Source organism: Actinia tenebrosa, unplaced genomic scaffold (genome assembly GCF_029948245.1).
Source record: "Actinia tenebrosa isolate PJP-AT-01 unplaced genomic scaffold, QUT_ActTen_1.0 PGA_scaffold7__59_contigs__length_16204524, whole genome shotgun sequence".
NCBI classification, from domain to species: domain Eukaryota; kingdom Metazoa; phylum Cnidaria; class Anthozoa; order Actiniaria; family Actiniidae; genus Actinia; species Actinia tenebrosa.
The window spans coordinates 8,348,680-8,368,174 of record NW_028292584.1 but is presented as its reverse complement, the minus strand read 5'-3'; the positions used below and the strand labels follow the sequence as shown (position 1 = coordinate 8,368,174).

At 36.0% G+C, this 19,495-nt stretch overlaps 1 protein-coding gene and 1 long non-coding RNA gene across 2 annotated transcripts in view; one reads left to right on the top strand and one right to left on the bottom strand.

The window, feature by feature from the left end:
- The window catches only part of LOC116295624 (cadherin EGF LAG seven-pass G-type receptor 2), a 48,077-nt gene extending 36,593 nt beyond the window's left edge, over positions 1-11,484 (top strand). Inside the window, exons 33-39 of the mRNA XM_031703505.2 lie at positions 277-315; positions 404-505; positions 2,014-2,058; positions 2,152-2,199; positions 2,504-2,843; positions 3,073-3,234; positions 10,330-11,484. Of these exons, the coding sequence (XP_031559365.1) occupies positions 277-315; positions 404-505; positions 2,014-2,058; positions 2,152-2,199; positions 2,504-2,843; positions 3,073-3,234; positions 10,330-10,339 (746 nt within the window). The 3' untranslated portion in view covers positions 10,340-11,484. The remainder of the gene's footprint in view (positions 1-276; positions 316-403; positions 506-2,013; positions 2,059-2,151; positions 2,200-2,503; positions 2,844-3,072; positions 3,235-10,329) is intronic.
- Positions 3,913-17,752, bottom strand: LOC116295628 (uncharacterized). Its single transcript, XR_004197035.2, has 2 exons — positions 17,578-17,752; positions 3,913-5,040 (listed from the first exon to the last, which is right to left on the bottom strand). It is a non-coding gene; the product is annotated as an uncharacterized LOC116295628 (long non-coding RNA).
- Between the last annotated feature and the right edge of the window lie 1,743 nt (positions 17,753-19,495).

The following is a 19,495-nucleotide window of genomic DNA, read 5'->3' as shown; positions in this document are numbered from 1 at the left end:
GTACCGCACTGTACATTCTGTTTAAGAAGAAGTCCAAATTCTCATGGGGTTTGCAGCACCCACAACCCTCCCCCTGGATCCGCCCCTGAAAAAAGAATGTAAACTGGTTATTTTTTGGGTGGAAATGGGAAAGGCATTGTTGTTGTTGTTGCTCGTGCTACTCTTCCATTTGTCTCAATATTCCATATCGGGACAAGCTTTTATTTCAAAATTTTTCTTATTGTTGCTTCGATATTTGAAGGGTAGGACATTCATGATCTTTTAATCTAATTGTAGAAAAAGCAAGAAAAATGTGGGAAACGCCAGAAAAGTCAGGTAACGTATAGCGCACCTTGGCTTTAAATTCATTTTTGTTGACGTTGGGAATCTTTGTTGCTAACAGAGAATGGCTTTATTATTTTAGGACATAGTACTACAAATCCTGAGTCTTCATCCGATGAAGAAAACCGTAACCCATCGCCTGTTATATTAACTGATTCATCAGAGTCGTCTGGTGATGAACAAAGTAAGATAACTGTTTGTCGGTAGTGCTTTTCATAACAAATGACTTGGTAAAGGTGATTTGATAAAGGGAATTTGAAGGTATAATGGCTCAACAGGTTTCTGCAGACAACTGTTGCAGAAAGTCTACTGGCCAGCTGGTATAGCTGTATGGCTTGGATTACTATCCCGATGGACCGTTGTACTTTACGTAATATTTCAAAGCCGACAATGAGGACTGGACTGGCCTTGGACTGGAACTAATTGCGCGGACTTGAAATCCCGTCCAGTCCGATTTGAGGCTTTGAAATGGCTTCTCATACTCATTGATAATTCGGGATTTAGGATTGAAAGACTTAAAGTGCACATGAACCCTTCGACAATACTTTCAGTACTGATTCTACACGAAGTAAATAGTTGAATGGTAAAATATTTCTTGATTTGAGTGATGCGTTTCTAAGTTATGAAGGTTTATACTTCCGATATGCTAATGAGTGTGACGTCTATTAAGGCTTAATCAAATATACAAAATCGAACTGGTTCATAGAAACAGTATTTAAAAAGCATCATTATTTTACTCATGGTTTACATGAAAGCTATTTACAATTTTTATTTTCAAAATGGCCAGCATTTAGTATTACTAGTTACAACAAAAACACTCAAATACCTTACCTGACGTCATCATCATTAACATATTGGAAGTATAAACCTTCATAACTTAAAGACGCATCACTCAAATCAAGAAATATTTTACCAATCAACTATTTACTTTATGCAGAATCAGTACTGAAAGTATTGTCGAAGGGTTCATGTGCACTTTAAGGGACAGATATGTCCCTGAACTGAATTATTTTTGATCCAGTCCAAGGACTTGAACAAAATTAATTCAGTCCTTTCACAGGACTTTACCAGGTTTCAAGTAGCATCATGTGACCCAAAAAATAGCCCATTGATTGGCTGGTTTACTCATGAATTATTAATGAGTATGAGAAAGATCTTTCCCGAGCACGAAACGATGGTTCCAAGTCGAGGTTGGACTTGATAAAATACAGTAAATGTATGAACACTTCAAGTCCAAGCTAGACTTGGAGCGATTGTTTCGTGGTCACTCAAACGAGTTCGAGAAGGGTCTTTTTTTTTCGTACGTGGTCACTCAAGGTCTATTGGGCGTGGTGTTTTCCAATTTTAAACGTATCGGGAATTAACAGTTCCATATACTGCCTCAAGCAAAGAAATATTGCTCAAGAAGTTGATTATATTAACCTGTGCAACTTCAAAACACACAAAAAGTGCAAGAAAAAAGCTGTCTAATATTTCAGCTGCCTTGCAGTAGCTGACCATTAATCTGGGGGCCGATTCTCGCGAGAATCGACTTCGTTTTTTAACCATACTCCTTGATTACAAGGTCTTGATACTTTATAACCACACATGTCGAAATAACAACTGCCTGCTCATTGGTGTTTATCTGTTCGTTCGTGCATTCGTTCACCAAGATCTGCATGTGTATTTTAAAAGTTCATATTATTATTGTAGCTCCAAACGGAGGGGAAAATGCTCTTTTGAAGAAGAGACAGAAAGGTGAGTAACTTGAAATTAAGATTGAATTCTGGTCCATTATTGCTTTATATTTGTAATCCTTCTCAAAATTGTCAACGTTTCTTTTCCATACAGGCGCTACATTATATGCATCAGACGGTCCTATGCACAGTACACCAATGGGTAGGTCCCCATGCTCTTATACGTCTTATATCTCATACCCATTCTTATCTAAAAACAACACTAATATCTTTTTTTAAATGTGTCTTGTGAAAAATTACCGTGGAAATTCAATGATGGGATTGTTGGTAGATGCCTGTCAAAACTTGCTGCAGTCGTACCTCTTGGTACCTACACCTCTATAACACGGATACCCTTCTATTGCGAATACGCAGCTAAATGAAAAAGTACCTGCCGTCCAACATGGCTGCCGCTAGGTGGTGCAAAGTCTCTTTCTCAACTAAATGTCGCCATTTTTTTTGATCAGATACAACACCTGAAGAAGAGCCTGAGAAGAAGAAATCCTTAGGAGACACAGACTCATCCGATACAGACGAGGAAGACAAAGCCTTAGATAAACCCCATAAAGTGGGCCCTAAATTCACCAGTATACCAGAAATCATCCCGGAAATAGGTGCCTCGGGATCCGCTGCCACTACGACCTCAGACACGCCCTCTGAAGCACCAATCGAAAAGAAGCCTCTCAAATCAGCCTTAAAAAAGCCAAAGGCTGGTACTTATAATGCTATTCCATTGACGGAGAGCCCCATAACAAATCCAGATGAGACAACCCCAGAAAAGACTTATACTGAAAGATCTCCTGAAGGGTTTGTACTTTGTTATTTCCATACTATCCGATGCTTTCTTTACATTGTGTTATCATTGTGGGTGAGATTCAAGCTAGCTAGGCGGAGCTTTTACGTTTTTTGTAAGAGCTGCCTTGTTGCTGCGTGGGCTTCGTTTTCGTGTCGTCCTTTTTTTCTGACACACCTACCTGTTATAATTAGCATCCTGTAATTTTACTAGCTGATTGTATTGTTTCTATCGTTGTTGCAGCTCTTTGATCGATCATAGCGACAAACCAAGGTCACAGTCCAGTGACCACAAAGGAAAGAAAAAAAGAGGAAGAAAACACAAGCACGGGAGTGGGCGTGACAGGAAATTATTTGTTAAATTCAAGGGAGATAGGAATTCAATGCAAATGTCCGAACCCAGCGAGTAAGTACACTTTGTGATGCAGTAGGGATATACCATGTATTATATATCATGAGTGCTGTTATACGTTATTGAATAATACCAATGGTAAACCGTTAAGTGAACTTTCATATACAGTACTAGTGTCACATATGCTAGTGTTACATATGCGTACGCGAGTAATATTTTACTGTCCCAGCATCCATTGCAAAGTTAGTGAAGTGCGTAATGACCTGTGATCACACAGGTAGCCCAAGCTTGGTTTCTGTGGTGTCATGTTACCGAAATGTGTGGGATTCATCAAAAATTTCAATAAAATCATTGAAACGGGAAATAAAGCCTCAAAATTTTACCCGATCGTTGAAAAATAGCACCAGTATTTTTTACTGGTGGGGGAAAAAATCATAAAACGGGCTAAATATAAAAAAATAATCACTCAGAGCGAAAGAAGTGCTATTTCTCAATGATCGGGTAAAATTTCGAGGCTTTATTTCACGTTTCGATGATTTTATTGAAATTTTTGATGAATCCCAATACATTTCCTTATAACATGACACCACAGAAACCAAGCTTAGGCTACCTGTGGTGATCACTGCTATGCTGTAAACATATAACTTATGCATTACACAATGTGTGTTATTTCAGTGCTGCATGTCAGTATTTACCTTCGAAACATGCATTGTCATTTATAATGGACATAAATAATGGCCGTCCAAAAATTTAATCAATTTATCAAATAATTTAATGTGTCGAGTTTCGTCCCCTCATGCAAGCCACACCTATGGAATTAGTGCCGAAACTAAGTGCCGAAAACTGTGAAATCTGTTTATTTCGGACTATTTTTCTGTACTATGCTAGTTTATATTACCATTCTAACACTACTTCCGTCCTCGCGAAGGAAGTAGAAGGACCAGCTTCTGTGTGTATTTCTTGACTACAGACTCATTTGAACAGCTGTTGCCCCATTTATTTCAAACTAAATTGTCTGTTTGCATATTTTAACCCTCTTAATAGTCGTTTTAACCCTGTTAATTGTCTTTTTTTTTAACGTAGGGAAGGTAACCCTACTTTATTTTGATTTGAGCAAATTCTTTAAATCCATGAAGAAATCCTGTAGGATTAATAGCCACTTTACGTTAGAAATGTGCTTTTTCATATTTCAGCCAGAAAATTAACATCAAAGCACAAAAATTGCGTTTAGTCTCAGATCGACTATTTCAGATCTCGACTTACAATTTTTTCTGTAAAAGATATATCAACAGGGAACCGTACGTTAATAAGAGGGTATATCACAAAACATTTGAGTCATGGCTAGCACTAATGACATCAAGTTCAATCTAAATTGTCAAAGAAAATCTTTTTCCGTCGATTCAATGAAAACTAGAAATCGATTGCTTCTGTCACCAAAACTTGAAGCTTTGACAGGGAAATAAATACTCAGTTTATGCGACACGAAGTTCAGGAATCTTACAAAAAAGTAATGTTTGTTAGCCGAAGAAGTGTTATAAAATATTAGAATATTAGTGTTATGAATTCTTTTTTGAGAAGATTTAGTGGGGTTAAAAATCGAATCTCAAAAAAAAAGCTGTTTTTCAGTTATTCTCTTATTCTGAGGACTATTTTCCTGTATGTTGATCAGCGCAATTAGCGTCATGGCACAAGTTTGAGGAAACAAGACGCCACAAAAGAAAAGCGCAATTAATTTCTGTGATTTGCTTTTCCTTTCGTTTTATTAGTTTTTGTCTTGACTGAAGATTCCTAAGTGACTTCCATTAAAGAATAATGACAACATTCAACGAATTCGGGCTAATGGCTTCCGTTCGACTTGATCTGTTGACAAAAAGAAACAAAGTTAATTAATTTGCAGAAAGAATTCACTGGTTTTTTATTAGAGCTGGAAGTCAACACTTGTACTGTTGCCCAAAAAGATTCTTTCGCAACACAATATTCCTTGTTGACCGGACAAGAGAGGAACAAACTTCCATTTAGAAAGCGCCAGTGATTTGTGTTTTCTCGTAGTTCTACCGATTGCACGGAAGTCTATAGTCTCTGGTTTCTTTTGAACTCATAGTAGCTCGTTGGGTACATACCCTGAAATGTCAACTAAAATAGCTTAATCTTATTTGGACGATTACGACTGACATAAGAAGGCAACTTTTTTTGAAAGATGTCAGCAAAGGCACGTGTAGAATCATTTGCTCGTCTTATAATTAAGCCTGCGTAGCGCTGCTTTGGGGAAGGGAGTAGCTTTCATTTTTTTCTTTTTTTCCTTTTCTTTTTTCCTTTGTGTGTGTGTGTGTGTGTGTGTGTGTGTGTGTGTGTGTGTGTGTGTGTGTGTGTGTGTGTGTGTGTGTGTGTGTGTGTGTGTATGTGTGTGTGTGTGTATGTGTGTGTGTGTCTGTGTGTGTGTGTCTGTGTGTGTGTGTGTGTGTGTGTGATATAAATAACGCTTATCTGCAAGAACATGAGCAATTCAACCTATTCTTCCTTACAATTCATTGTGTTTTGAGTGCAATATAGCAAAAATTATAAAGCTATATTTACCGTCATATGTACTGTTAGTTACTTAGGTTCGCTCGCATGGAATGTCTCTCAATCTTGCATGAACGAAAATTTAAAGAATATTTTATAATTAGAAAATGTTGATTGTAGCCATAGAGCTTTGATGCAAACGTGTATCCTATCTACCTTCAAACCTTCCAACCTTCCGGCTTCCTCCCATATAATTAGAAAACGATACGATATCTCACACTTCTGATAAAATGTTTCTTCAACATTCCTTCAACAATGGTCTTTTATTTAAGTGAACAGTTTTTTTGCAACGGAGCTCAGAGGATGTTTGAGACTCTTAAATAAAAGGTCTAGTTTTTTTTTCTTCTTGTGCGCAAACTCCGTAGTAATGTAGCAAAAACGGCACATTTTCGTACCCAGAGCTCCTGGGCTTCGTTCCTACTCCGACGGGTAGGAACGAGGCCGAGGAGCTCTGGATACGAGAATGAGAAGATCATAGTTGCGGGAACATAAGAGGCCCGCTTTTATTTGGGTAGAACCAACTTATGAAGACAATGTTAGGTCAACATCCATACGACATTGCCGATGATCTCCATGACGACATATGCTGCACCCCAAAACGTCATTAAGATTACTGTAATTATCTTTGTCATATACAGTGTGTTTTACATTCATTTATCGATTATTTTCCACGTTGCCTTTTTATCGATGCAGTCCATGCCAGTTTAATAATCGCTAGTTTGTTTGTATCCAAAGAAAAAATAATATCTTATGATTCATGTCTTCTGAGTTAAAAAAAATCACAAACATGGCTATAGCCCCGCGACACATTGCAAACCCAGAGATGCCACACCCTTTAGTTCATTGTCCGCCTTACTTAATGCTAATTGTTTTTTCTAGGAAAGTATCAGAACTCGTTATTTAATTTGAATTTCAATTCATGTTTGCTTTCCTTAGGAAACGGCAGTTTTTCAAAATTGCGTTATTTTCTCCAGAAATATAATGTGTTTATCGTTTTTAGGAACCGTTTTTTTATTTATTAGCTTGTTCATCACAGTGTAAACAGGAATGACGCTCAGTGGGGCCCTTATTTAATGGGACCCCACACAGTTTATCGAGTTTTCCGGGCATTTTATGCATCCAGTGCCCTGCTGTGAAAAGGCCCGCTGTTATGATGTACCCCGAGGCTTAATGACTTTGTGTTTCTAACGCCTTTGTTTTTGCCCTTATTTATCGTAAATTTATGAGCTTATGTGATTAAAAGGAGTTGGATAATTGTTATGCTAAAACGTTTTAAAGTTGTTTTGATAAGTTTTGATCGCTAGTTTTCAGAAGCCTGCTACCCTGCCGTTCGTAGATACGCACGCCCTTTTGATAAACATTTTTGTTGTTCTTTAATTCATCTCATAAACTTATACAGAATCGAATGTTCTCGAAAAGCAAGCGTGTAATTTTGAGCAAATAATCTTTAGAATGTTTTGAGTATGGTTTGGCAGGATCTAGATGATTACGGTTCCCTGTAAAGCAGTATAAATAGCATAGTATATGCTATTGACTTGTTAAAAGGAAAAGGACGCAAAAGAGAGTGACCTAAGTTTGCCATTGACAATGTAAAATCGCCTTTAACTTGACAGGCACTGCAGCATACAAGTCTTGCGTTTAGGTCTTGAGTGCTATGATACTGTGTGATATTTAAACTTGAAGGGCATTTATAATCATATAATCTTAGGTTTTCTAAGCCTACATCCTTGAAATTAGATTTACCTTGGTGTACGTGCGATTTGTTCGAGTTCCTTATCGTGAATGGGGATAAGGATGGAGTAGTAGATAATACCAATTGAACGAAGATTTTTCAAAAATCGACGATGGAGCATATTGATTAAACATGAATGCACTTTATTTGAGTTGAAGGATTACGTACTAATCTGGATTTAGCAAGATCTCTTTTATAAGTAGCTGCTCTTTTTGTTTAAATTTTACTCTAGTGGGTTTATCTTTGAGTTTGAATTCAACCATCATGCGATAAATACCATTTTCTATTGAGAATAGCCTTTAATTACCAATAAAAAAAATGCGATAAGATTAAAATACGAAGCTTAACACGACTTCTGCAAGGCTTTTTTTGAGAAAAAAGTCGGAAAAGAAGAGAAAAATCCGAAAAGAAATTGAAGGGAATATTTCTTAGTCCTCATTACCTTTATATTGTGAGATTTTCCAACAGGCGACAAGCTGCCAAAAGTTTTCAAAAAGAAATTTATAGTTTTAATTTACTGGGTGTCAAACTTTCTTATCCCTTTATTTATTTGGACTAGGTTAAAAGCTTTGTATAACGAGAGATTTAATATAAGGTACAAACTACTTTTTATTACAATACAGAAATGCGAAAAAATCTTCTTATCAAGGTTGATGTAGACATCGATCTTAAAAAGTACTGGATTATCACTAAGCTGTAAGACATCAAAAGATAAGCGTTTTAAAAGATAAGAGCCAAAACCATGCAATTCTAAAAGCCACTTGTTGACAAAATGAAAAGCTTTATACTTCCTAAACGAATACAGTCTCTTACACCTATTGTACATGGTTACCTAAGTTGAAAATGCGAACAAAAATGATCCTTCATTCTGTAAATCGTCTCATTCTCTCTCTCTCTCTCTCTCTCTCCTATTTCCCTTTTTCATTTATTCTTTTTTCTCTTCTTCACCTTTACACAATTTCACACGCCATTTTCCCTTCCTACTGGTGATACGAAATGTCAAAATAAACAGCAGCTTTGTTATAGTATTGCAAAGCTAAAGAATCTAATGACTCCCTTATAGGCGTCGTCTTCAGTTTTTATTCCTCCTTTTCTACAGTATCCGTTTTGAATGAATTTTTTTTTTTTTTGTATTCTAAATCAATCAATCGCCGTAGGTTCGTATTCTGTTAGTCTTTGGTTTGGCCGCAGATCGGATGCTATGCTAGCTTACGGAGCAAGAACATTCTAGAGTTTCTTATCGAAATTGGGTCTCTTGTGATAACCTTGGGTGATTCATCCTGATATCATCAGTTCATTCGAATTGTTTATTTTTGTTCCTTTTTTCTTTCTCCCTTTTTGTCAATTATACGAAAGACAAAATTATTTTATTTCTGTATATTTTCTTTGCACGAGCAGATTGTTATCAAATGGGTGGATACGTTCCTCTCAATGTATTCATATTGCATGCTTCAAAGGTAGATACCGAAGTAAATCCCCACATTCAAGATGTTACGTTTGTCTTCTAGAGAGAGAAATGTTTTTAGACACACAGGCAAACAATAAATAAGGCGGTGTTCGTCATTAAAACATTGATGAAGCAAAGCAATTTTTATGATCAGAGAACCAATAATAAACCCTATAGTTCTAATGCACCGTGTTCATTCTGTCGCTAAATATTCATTTAACTCCACTCAACTCTGGCAATAATTAATTTTCGTGTAGATTAGCAGAGTGTCTCAGGGCTATTGCTGAGTTAATAATATCGTAAGAACATGTAGTTAATGTGTTGTGTAGACCAACGCCTTTTGCTCACAGCGAATTTCCCGATAAATGAATCAGTTATGACACATGGTCCCATCTGTTATTGATTGGTGTGATGTGTTGGACTTCATTAGCAGTAAGGTCGATTCTTTTACCATCCCAAACAAATTTAAAGACATTTTTTTTTCTTCCAAAACAATTAAGATACATGACTTCTAGAAAAAGCTGTTGAGAATAAAACTTTAAATGAAAATTCTTTTCTACATTCCAAGCCCAAAATTCGAAAATCATTACCAAATTTGAAATTTGGTTGTTCGATAAAACCACTTCAACGAATAAACTCGAAGAAAACAGATTGCCTAAACTTGACAAAATATCATATGGAAATGATTTATCTCATCTTTATCACAAATTAGTATCCTGTCAATCGTACAACTCAGTTATTTCATCATCAATATTTTATAATTGAAAAAAGAAACTCAACAATTCTTATCTTGCTCGTTGACAGTTTGGTTGAAGATGACTCGGTCATTTGTGATTAAATACGCGGATTTCTTAACTAAAAAATGCACAGACTGCTTTTGTTATCGCCTAAGTCTATTCTTGCTTTATTTTTATATTTAAAATTTTCTCATCATCATCGCCGTCGTCGTAGTTGTTGGTAATGGTGTCGTTGTTGTTGTATTGTGGAAGCATTCTTAAAGTCATCCATTATATCCTCACCTCCTCACCTTTATTTTATTTCTTGTAATGGATGCTGGGTGTATATATTTCTGATGGATTCCTCCCATCACACAAAACACGCAGAGGCGTTGGTGTCCTTGATTTCTTTCCTTCGCTTGATATTTCCCCAGGCATGGGAGGGTGGGGATGAGGGTATGCTGGGAAAACAGCTACTCCTGACCACTCGTGCCTTGGGGCCCTCTCTGTTTTCTATCTCATTCCTCCCATTCTTTTCATCCAGCAAGATATGTCAATAACGCAAAAACCTGGGTATTGTTACATTGAAAACGCGCGAGCTGTTTTTCTATTACCCTTTCATTATTGATTAATTTCCAATCTGACACTTGACTCACACTTTACTAATTTAACAAATATTCTGTTCTCATCAGGTTCATTTAAGAGAAATGTCCAACGAACCTGCTTAACCTATTTGACCGGATTAACAGGATTGTTGATCATCCGAGCACCAGCTGCCTTCCAAGACGATACGTTATTTATAATGCCCATTGAAGATGACTGGAAAAAGGGAAAATGAAAAACTGAAGTCGTTAGATTTTGTTAGGAGGTAGCTGGCTAACGAATAGTAGTCGTCGTAGGATAAGTTAAATTGCAATGAATAAAGAGCAATAATGTAAAGACAGGTTTTTAAAACCAAGGTGTGTATATGAAACTTCAAGTGAATAGTTAGCAACGCAATTAGGCGCTTTGTAATATTTTATACGCATTTTTCTACCATCCATTTCAGAATGTGATGCTTATTATGACTTGTAGATAGGATTTTATTTTTACTTCATTTTACTATATGAAATCAATAGTTTTAGTGGAAGCCAGCTGTAGTTTTAGTAAGATACGATATTTTGGATACGATGTATATTAATTATTAATTAGCGGAACTTTTTATTTTCAGTTTAGTAAATGTTTTATTCTCGAAAATCAAATGGTCACTCATTTTGCATTTTGAACGATACACTTTTTAGTTTGTTTTTGGTTTGCGTTAATTTGTTTTGCTTGATTTGCGAGTTCTTCTTGTGGATTCCATTAAGTGGATCTGTTCGAAGACGTCCACCTTGAAAAAATAAAAATATCATAAGGGCTCTATCCCATCCTCTCATCCTTTTTTCCCTCTTATTTCCCTTCCCTCCCACTTTCCTTTTTATTTTTCTTCTGTTTTATCGAAGTGCCACCCACATCGATCTAAGGATGAGTTTTCCATTAATTTTCCTAACAGTTATTAATTAAGATATTTTTATTGTCGTTCTAAACACTTTAAAAAAGTATAGATAGCCAACTCGATGATCTTTAAAACGCCCGTCGGCAAACTGCAAAAGTGACCATTTGTAAGTATTATTCATCAAAAAGGCTCCACCTCAAGTTCTATTTCAAGGATGTAATATCTTCAGCTGTAGTTTTATTCAACTTTTTTTTTATTTATATAGCTAGATTCATTTCGATTCATTTGTAAGTAGAAACAATGTATATTTCGTGCTTTTTAGGCCAAATATATTTCAATTAAAGACAAAGTTTATATTTGATTACAACAATAAGATCTGGTATACCAGCTCAATAGCGTAACTCCACTCGGGGTTATATTTCTAAGAAAGACGGGAATACAAAAAAGATATTAAGCAAGCATGCGACTATACAGGACAACGTGGCTGCATCAGAGTGAATTTGCTGCGGCATTAGGCACCTTAAAAAACCGACAACAACGAACGAAACGTGAACGTGCGAAACTGCATCTCTCCTCGATTTTAAGGCCAAAATTTAATATTACATTTCTCTAGCTCGTCATAAATGTATTGGACTTGGAGCTTATCGTAAATCATCCAACGTAATATAGTTGTGCGTGGTTTATTATTTCGATGTTATTTTTGTTGTTAGTATTTTGTTCATATTTGTTTGTCAAAGTGGCTGAAAATTGTGAGCCATGAGAAGTTCATGCGATCGAATCTATATAAAAACATGGATCTTCAACTTTTGTTATCAGTCGCATACCATATGAAAAATGAGTCATCAATAATCGATACAGAAATTGATCTCTACCAACTGATTTTATCTGTCTTGAGGAAAAGCTTACAGGATCATTGAGTATTGTTTTTTCTTCCTGAAGCTCTTCAATATGGGAAATGATTGAAAATCGATTGAAAAATCCAGGAAACATATCGCGTCATGGGCGAAAAAGATTGAGGATCTAAAATCCTTTATTTATTTCTCATTCGTATTAACCAAATTCTACTTGGAGTTGAAGATGTAATGATATTGTTCATGGGGTCAAAGTCTTATTGTATAGAACGGTCAAAGTCTTTCGACGAGAAAATATTACGTCGACGATTATCGTATGTAGGACACTGCTGTGAATAGAAGCCTTGTCGAAGAACTTTTATATCCCAAGGGGGAAAAAGTTGAGGTTGAATACTCCCAAGGGGAAAAACTTTGAGTTCGAACTCTTCTGGCTTAACTCACATCACAAGTCTTGGAAGAAGACTGGGTTTTGAAGAACTGTCGGAAGGCATACATCAGGTAGGATTAGATGCGCTAAACAAGTCATATTTTTTCCAATATAACTGTGTATCATAACCGAATGAAAGGCTTAGCAGTTGAGCGGCTAAGCCAAGAATTAAATTCATCCAAACCACCGGATACTGACTCGCCTGTGTGTGGGCGCGTGGAAACGGTTGGGATGGGACGAAACGACAAGTACTGTCAAAAAATGAAACTAATTAAGGAGAATTCAAGGAAAAACATAAATATATAAAAGTACCAACCTAATGGTGTTTTGTTTTTGTTTTATCGAGTTCACCATAGCGGGTTATTTTTGGTCCTCTTTAGTGCTTTATATTTTTAAAATTTATTATGTCTCTATTTTACATTGAGGTTACTAAATTATGAGGTTGGTATTTTGATGTATAGTCAAGCAGACGGCAACGACATTCTTTCCTTATCAAATTACCAAAATCTTTTTACGTAAAATCAATAAACTTTTCTCTAACATTAGATTGAGACACACTTCTAAAATCAATGCTGAAAAAGGTTGATAAGACAACGAACAGAGTGAAAGAAGCTCCAGGAAGAGGGAGAAGAACCTGTCAACTTCTGCATCGAATAAGGACGAATTACTCAAAAGTAAGTGAAACAATATGAGTTAGAAAATGAACGTAAATATGTAAATGAATGAAATATAACTATAATCCAATTGAATGATTATAGCAGTCTTTCACCGAGGGATTAATTGGGAAAGAATGTTTGGTCCAGTTATTTTAATAGTTATTATTGCTTGACGTCTGCATCATTCACTGGATGTCTGTCTGTCTATCTGTCTGTCTATCTGTCTGTCTATATGTCTGTCTGTCTGTCTATATGTCTGTCTATATGTCTGTCTGTCGTCCGTCTGTCTGTCCGTCCGTCCGTCTGCCTGATTTTGAAATTGTCAATCTACTGGCTTTTAAAACCATATGCAAGATAGATAGCTAACTAAAGATACGTATATAGCCGACGTCAGTTTAAAATCAAAGTACTTTTAGAAATTTGATTTTCTTTTTCATTATCAGCAAAATCGTTCCAAGAACCATTTGACCTTCTAATTGCAATTCTAAATGTTTCATTTTCCCTACTTGTGAATATTAGACCGACAAAGCTATCAAAATCAAACCGTGGGCGATGTGGCGATGCAGTTATTCTTTTAAAATCTTGCGAATCTTGTGGTTTTGATGGGGTTTTTGAAACACTTCGAGAAAGGAAAATGTTATTGATGACTGAAAACAAAAAATAATCTAGCTCAACTTGAGCTAATTCGTAAATGCAAATATAAATTGGACACCTCCGAGCTAGGGAAAACGAAAAAAGAGCAGCAAAAATAAAACAAAAAATATACTTTTTTTTAAATTAATTTGATATATGCATTTCACATTACCCAGACATAAGTTTACTACTTGTAAAAACGAATCGGAAAAAATATTCAATTTAGCAATGTAAGTGGAGCAATCGGAAATCAAATACAACAACCAGTTTGGGTCTTCAGATTTCAAGTACAGTCCAAACAACATATTTAATGAAACAGCAAACACTGTGTTGGCTTTGAAAGTTTTGTTTCCTGCCGCAGCATGATTTATCTTGAAGGTCGAGTCACTGGCACGTCCAGGAAGGGAGATCTCGTGTCGATATTGGGTGGAGATAATATAGTTTGCATATTTGCACCATTTTATCATGCATGTCTATATTCAAGCAATTAATGGTCACTTGTTCATTCATGATGCTTCTCACATCTTATTCGATCTTTTTTAATCCTTGGTTGCCAAGTTCACTGATTTCACTCACATATTTCTAAGTTTCGTTCCTATTTTTTCCCTTGTTCGTGTCTCATGACCTATTCATATTTTCCAGGCAACTTTCAATTTCATTCATTCAATAGGTGTTTGCGTTCATTCATTTATTTATTCTTTCACTGATCAATATAATTAACAATCATTGGATAGATGGTTATTAATTGTGCTTTTCATTTACTGACTGCAAATTGAACATGTTCATATTTCTTCTTACTTTATTCGCATACTTACTTATTCCCAGTTTTATTTATTCTTTTTATTTACTTAACTATGTTCTTTGACGACTTCATTTCGACTGGCTATTTCCCATTTTATCAGGTTGTTCATACCATGCAAATGCCTTAGGAATAGTTAAAACCTATATTTTACCTACATTTATAACCTGTACGAGGTGTTTTTAAAGGGTTATTAGATCTTAGTTCCAGCCTTTATTCTCTCCCGCCACTTCACATATCAAAAGAGGAAATCAAAAAAGCATTGGATCGTAAAGGTAAAAGCGCTTTCTCAATAACTAGAGAGTTCTTCATGGGGGATTAGCCAGTAGAACATCAAGACCGAAAACTTCAAGTATCCCTCTTAAAAATGAATTAAAGACCGCCAGCTACGGGAAATCTTCGATCAATCACTCGCGGTGCTCTTTTAAAGTTTGCGTACTCCAATAGGAATCTATTCTAGGAAAAGGGCGACATGAAAAATTGAAATATGGATTCATAAACAAACCCACTGGGGTCACGAACATAACGAGAGTCAATCGAGTATTATTTGTTTGGGTTTTCTTCTCTCTCAGTATCTCTATTTAGTGATTTTCATCGTCACATAAGAGGACCAGCCTAAGGTTACCAAGATAAAAGATCGCTAGATTCAGACAAAAATCGTAAGTTAATTAACTTTTTGGTTAACTGTAGCCTTGTGTTGCGCCAATTTGATATTTAAGGGCGCAAAAAAAAAGCTTTATGCTGCTATGGCTATCTTTCTGCTGTGGCATTTAACTATCTATAACTACTATTTCGATCGGATTTACGTTCTCAATGCTGTCATTGATTCGGTCTTTCCCTTCCAAGTTTCTCTGATTGAGGTTTTAAGGCCAATATATCTGAGTATTTCCTGGTTGTGGGGAATTATACGCATCACGTTTCCCTTATGCGTTCCACGTTTGAAGAGGAATTCCTTTCTTTTTGGCATAATAGGGATTGTATTCGCGTGGCCCTTTCGATCGACGCGTGGATAGTTAGGAATCCTTGGGTCAATAGTTTATGTACTGACGAAAGGTTTTTAAGTGATCCATCCACGCTTTTGATCAAATGACATTGTCCTGGGCTCAGTGTTATTTATAGAGGCATAAAACATCTGACATAGAACACCACATATAGCTCTTAATAACAGGAAAACCGGCCAAAACACTAATGTATATTGGACTTTGATTTAGTACGATATTCTTCTCCAAGTCGGGTACATATGGTGGTGTTTTCAAGGAGTCCTTCACCAGTGGTTCAAATATTACAACGATTTTAAGGAGAAGGTCGCACTGGAACCCCTGGAATTTGACTTCCTTCCAGTAGATCTTGAGCATATTGTGGTTGCTTTGGAATTATTTACGAATGTCTTTAATAAATGAATGATCGATTGGCGGTGATTGCCTCTTTTTTTTTCTGTTTGCCGTTTGCTGCATGGTTGGTGACTCACCGCAGGTCGGTTGGCAGGAGCCGGTTTTCATCAGTTTAGAGAAGCTACTTTCATGAAAAAGGGGTGTTTCCGGTACGTGGTCTGAAGCAGATTATTATGTTAATTATAACGTAAAATGCAAACTATATGGGGAAACCTTATATAGTATGTTCATGGCTTTTAATGATTTAATATCCGAAATATCCGTTCGTTGGGAAGAAAATCGAGAAAGGAAATGGAAAAAAATAGAATGCAAAATGCAAATGTTCCCGGAGAGAAATTGTTTATGTCGTAGTTACATGATGGAATATAAGAATAACTACTACTAATATCTGAGGGAAAAGGATAACGAGAAGAAATAGAAAGTTAAATGTGTAGAGAGATATTAATTATAGTGTATGTCGTTGATGAGAAAATGGGAATGAAGTTTTTAACGTTTTTCTCTGGAAAAAAAAATCTGAATGCAGATGGTTGCTTTTTCTGGAATAGCTTTTTTTTTTTCTTTTTGAACCACATAATTTCTTAATGTCGTTACATGAAATGAATATCAAATTTAACGGAATGAAAAATAATAAACTTGAGGCAAGCGTGGGAGGGCAAGATGTCGTAGTGGATGAAAATCTATTATACTCAAAGTAAAATATTTCATACACAATTCAACCACACAAAAAGGAAGAAAAAACAAAATGGGAAAACCAGCTAGAGAAAAACGATATTGCATGGATTTGCTCATTAACATTTGTAACGAAGTCGAAGACCATTTTAACTTTTAATTGACGTTCAAGAGTGATTTCGAAGCATTTGTACCATTAAAAATCCAAAAACAATAGCCAAACCTAATATGAACGCAAATACAAGGATATATTACCGAATGTCGTTCTTTAAGCTTCGTTCGGCGCCTTTGTCATCGGTAGTGATGATGTCATAAGACAGAGGGGTCAGAAAGAAAGGCCTTCTTATTAACGAAGGCTGTTAATAGATAGCTTTATACAGTCACCTGTTATGTATTTTTAGTTGATAAATCCTTCCGTCGATTTACTTCCTGAATACAAAAGGTACATCTGAGACTTTAAGACTACGTTATTCGAAATCGTTCAAATTTTGTTCTAGATATATTTAGGTAGAAAGCGAAGTTGTGTCTGTGTATATGAGATATTCGTGTCACCGCGTGGGTTTAAGGCTTTCGAATAAATTTTGACTGAAAGCCAATTTTTTGATGTTAACAAGCGGCCACTTAATTCTGTGCGTTCTGAGCTTTGTGGAAAATTCAAAGATGCACTTAAGGTAAAAGCCAAGAGTGACAAAATATGATCAAAAGAACGCGAGCATCATTGAAACCTCAAGTAATACTCTGGAAAAAATCTAAAAAAACAAACTTCAAAAATCTCCCATACTGAGTTTATCTTTTTTGATATCAATTGTCAAGTGATTCCATTTACTATGAAAATATTTGAACTTTTGTTATTTCGGTAAAAACAAAACAATATGTCTGTAAGGCGAAAGCAACTGAGTTAGGAAAATTTAATTTACATACACTTAAAATTTTTTATCAAGGTAGGAGATAGGAATACCTTAAAAAATGCCATTGTGAGTATATCATACCAACATAATCGATAGTCATAGAATCCAGGTTTTAGTCATGAATCAACGTACCATGATATTTGGCTTAAGCTACAGGAATGCCACAAGAGGCTCCATTAGCCTTGTCCACATATATGGCTGCATGTTACTCTCATAAAGGGATTTAGATAAAGCTACTCGAGATAGATGCATCACTATATTGATCAGTACAAATGCTCATCTGTCTACTTTATAAACTGGCAGATTGGTGCGGGGGACTGGAATCTTCAACTGTGTTGTCATGGATACACACAGCTTTGTTTTCACACATTCTTTTTTCCCTTTTATTCTTTCTTTCTTTCTTTCTTTCTTTCTTTCTTTCTTTCTCTCTTTCTCTCTTTCTCTCTCTCTCTCTCTCTCTCTCTCTCTCTCTCTCTTTCTTTCTTTCTCCAATGTGCAAGATTTCTTCACAAAAGAGTCAAACCAGAAACTGAGGAAAGAGCCAATTTTTTTTCTTTCATCCCTTCGTTATTTATCCTCTTTATTTCCATTTTATCATGCTTCGAACTTTGTCCCGCGTGTGCTTGTGGAGCGGATTTCACCCTTTCCCGTCCTTTCAGCTGTTTTCGTCAGTTATCATTAAATATTTCTCAGACATGATGTTGTCTATGAACAGGCAACTGCACTCAGGGTAATTGTCGGCGTACATCACCTTTTATTATCAGGCAAGGTAATTCTCATAGCATGAGCGCTGTGAACCGTACAGTTCTTTGTTGTTATGTTGATGCCTTGGATGGGAAGCGGCAAAAATGGCAAGAGATGCCGCTGGTGATGTATATTTATATTTGTCTTTCAAACTGTGTACTTAAAAATTCTAGGCTACTGATTATTTCGTAGCATGGCTTATTATCCCAATCTGTTTTGGTTAGTTCAATTTGAGCCGCTCTTGCATAGATACCAATAGCTACCTCCGACTATTCGTAGTGTTCAATGAGGAACGCGCGTACTTGTTCAACCTAATCGGAGTTAGCAAGTTTAATAGCCATCCATTATTAATTAAATGGAATTAATTGGCATAGGTATTTGTTTGGAAGATAACAAGTGCTTTAGTGTTTGGATTCTGGAAGATCGGCAAAGGTATCTTTTCTTTTTAGAGTAAATGCAAATATCTATCGCTTGATTAGCTCGTAAAATGACAACATCAAAGAGAGTTACATTTGTATACTTTTGGCTTGAAAAGTAAGTTATTTTTGACCGTTATCTACTTGGCTACAACCTCTAGTCAAAAAGAGCGGAGCACGATTTCTTTTTTCATCACCAAGTATCATGTAAAAAGAGCATGAACAATCAATTGACATGAAACATATTTCCCGCCATTTTACTGTCGTCGACAGTATCATTCAGTGAAATCTTAAAAATTCATATAGTTCACCCGCTTGCCGAATATGTTGGAATGGAATGAAACCCGCAACTGCTAGAACCTTCCCTGCCATACGGCTCAGCATTTTCCCATTCCCCTGGTACCCTAGGTATTTCTAGTTATCCGCCCGGCTTTTTTATATGACATGCGATTTGATTCATAAAAGTTATTTTTTCATTTGTATATGTTGCTCATGAAATTCCTTCGTGAAAGATAATAGTTCTTGTATAGATATAGACATAGATATACGTCGGATATAGATGCCTTAGATGTCCTACTTTCATTTGGAATAGGGCTAATTAGTTTAAGGTTGCGAGGCAGACCACCATAATAATTACAGCCAGAATTTTTTCTTCCCTTTTTTTCTTTTTTCTTTTCCTTTCTTTTCCTTTTCTTTTCTTTTTTGCTTCAAGCAAACACAAATGTCTACTTGCGACAACCTCAAAGGAGCGTACAATATGACAATGATAAACGATATGTCGTGTTTTTGGCATACGAAACCTAAGCTGTATATCGACTGTTTTTTCGTGGGCAGAAAACGACGATTCATTATAAAGTGCATGATTTTTGTTTTAGGATTTAACGATGAAA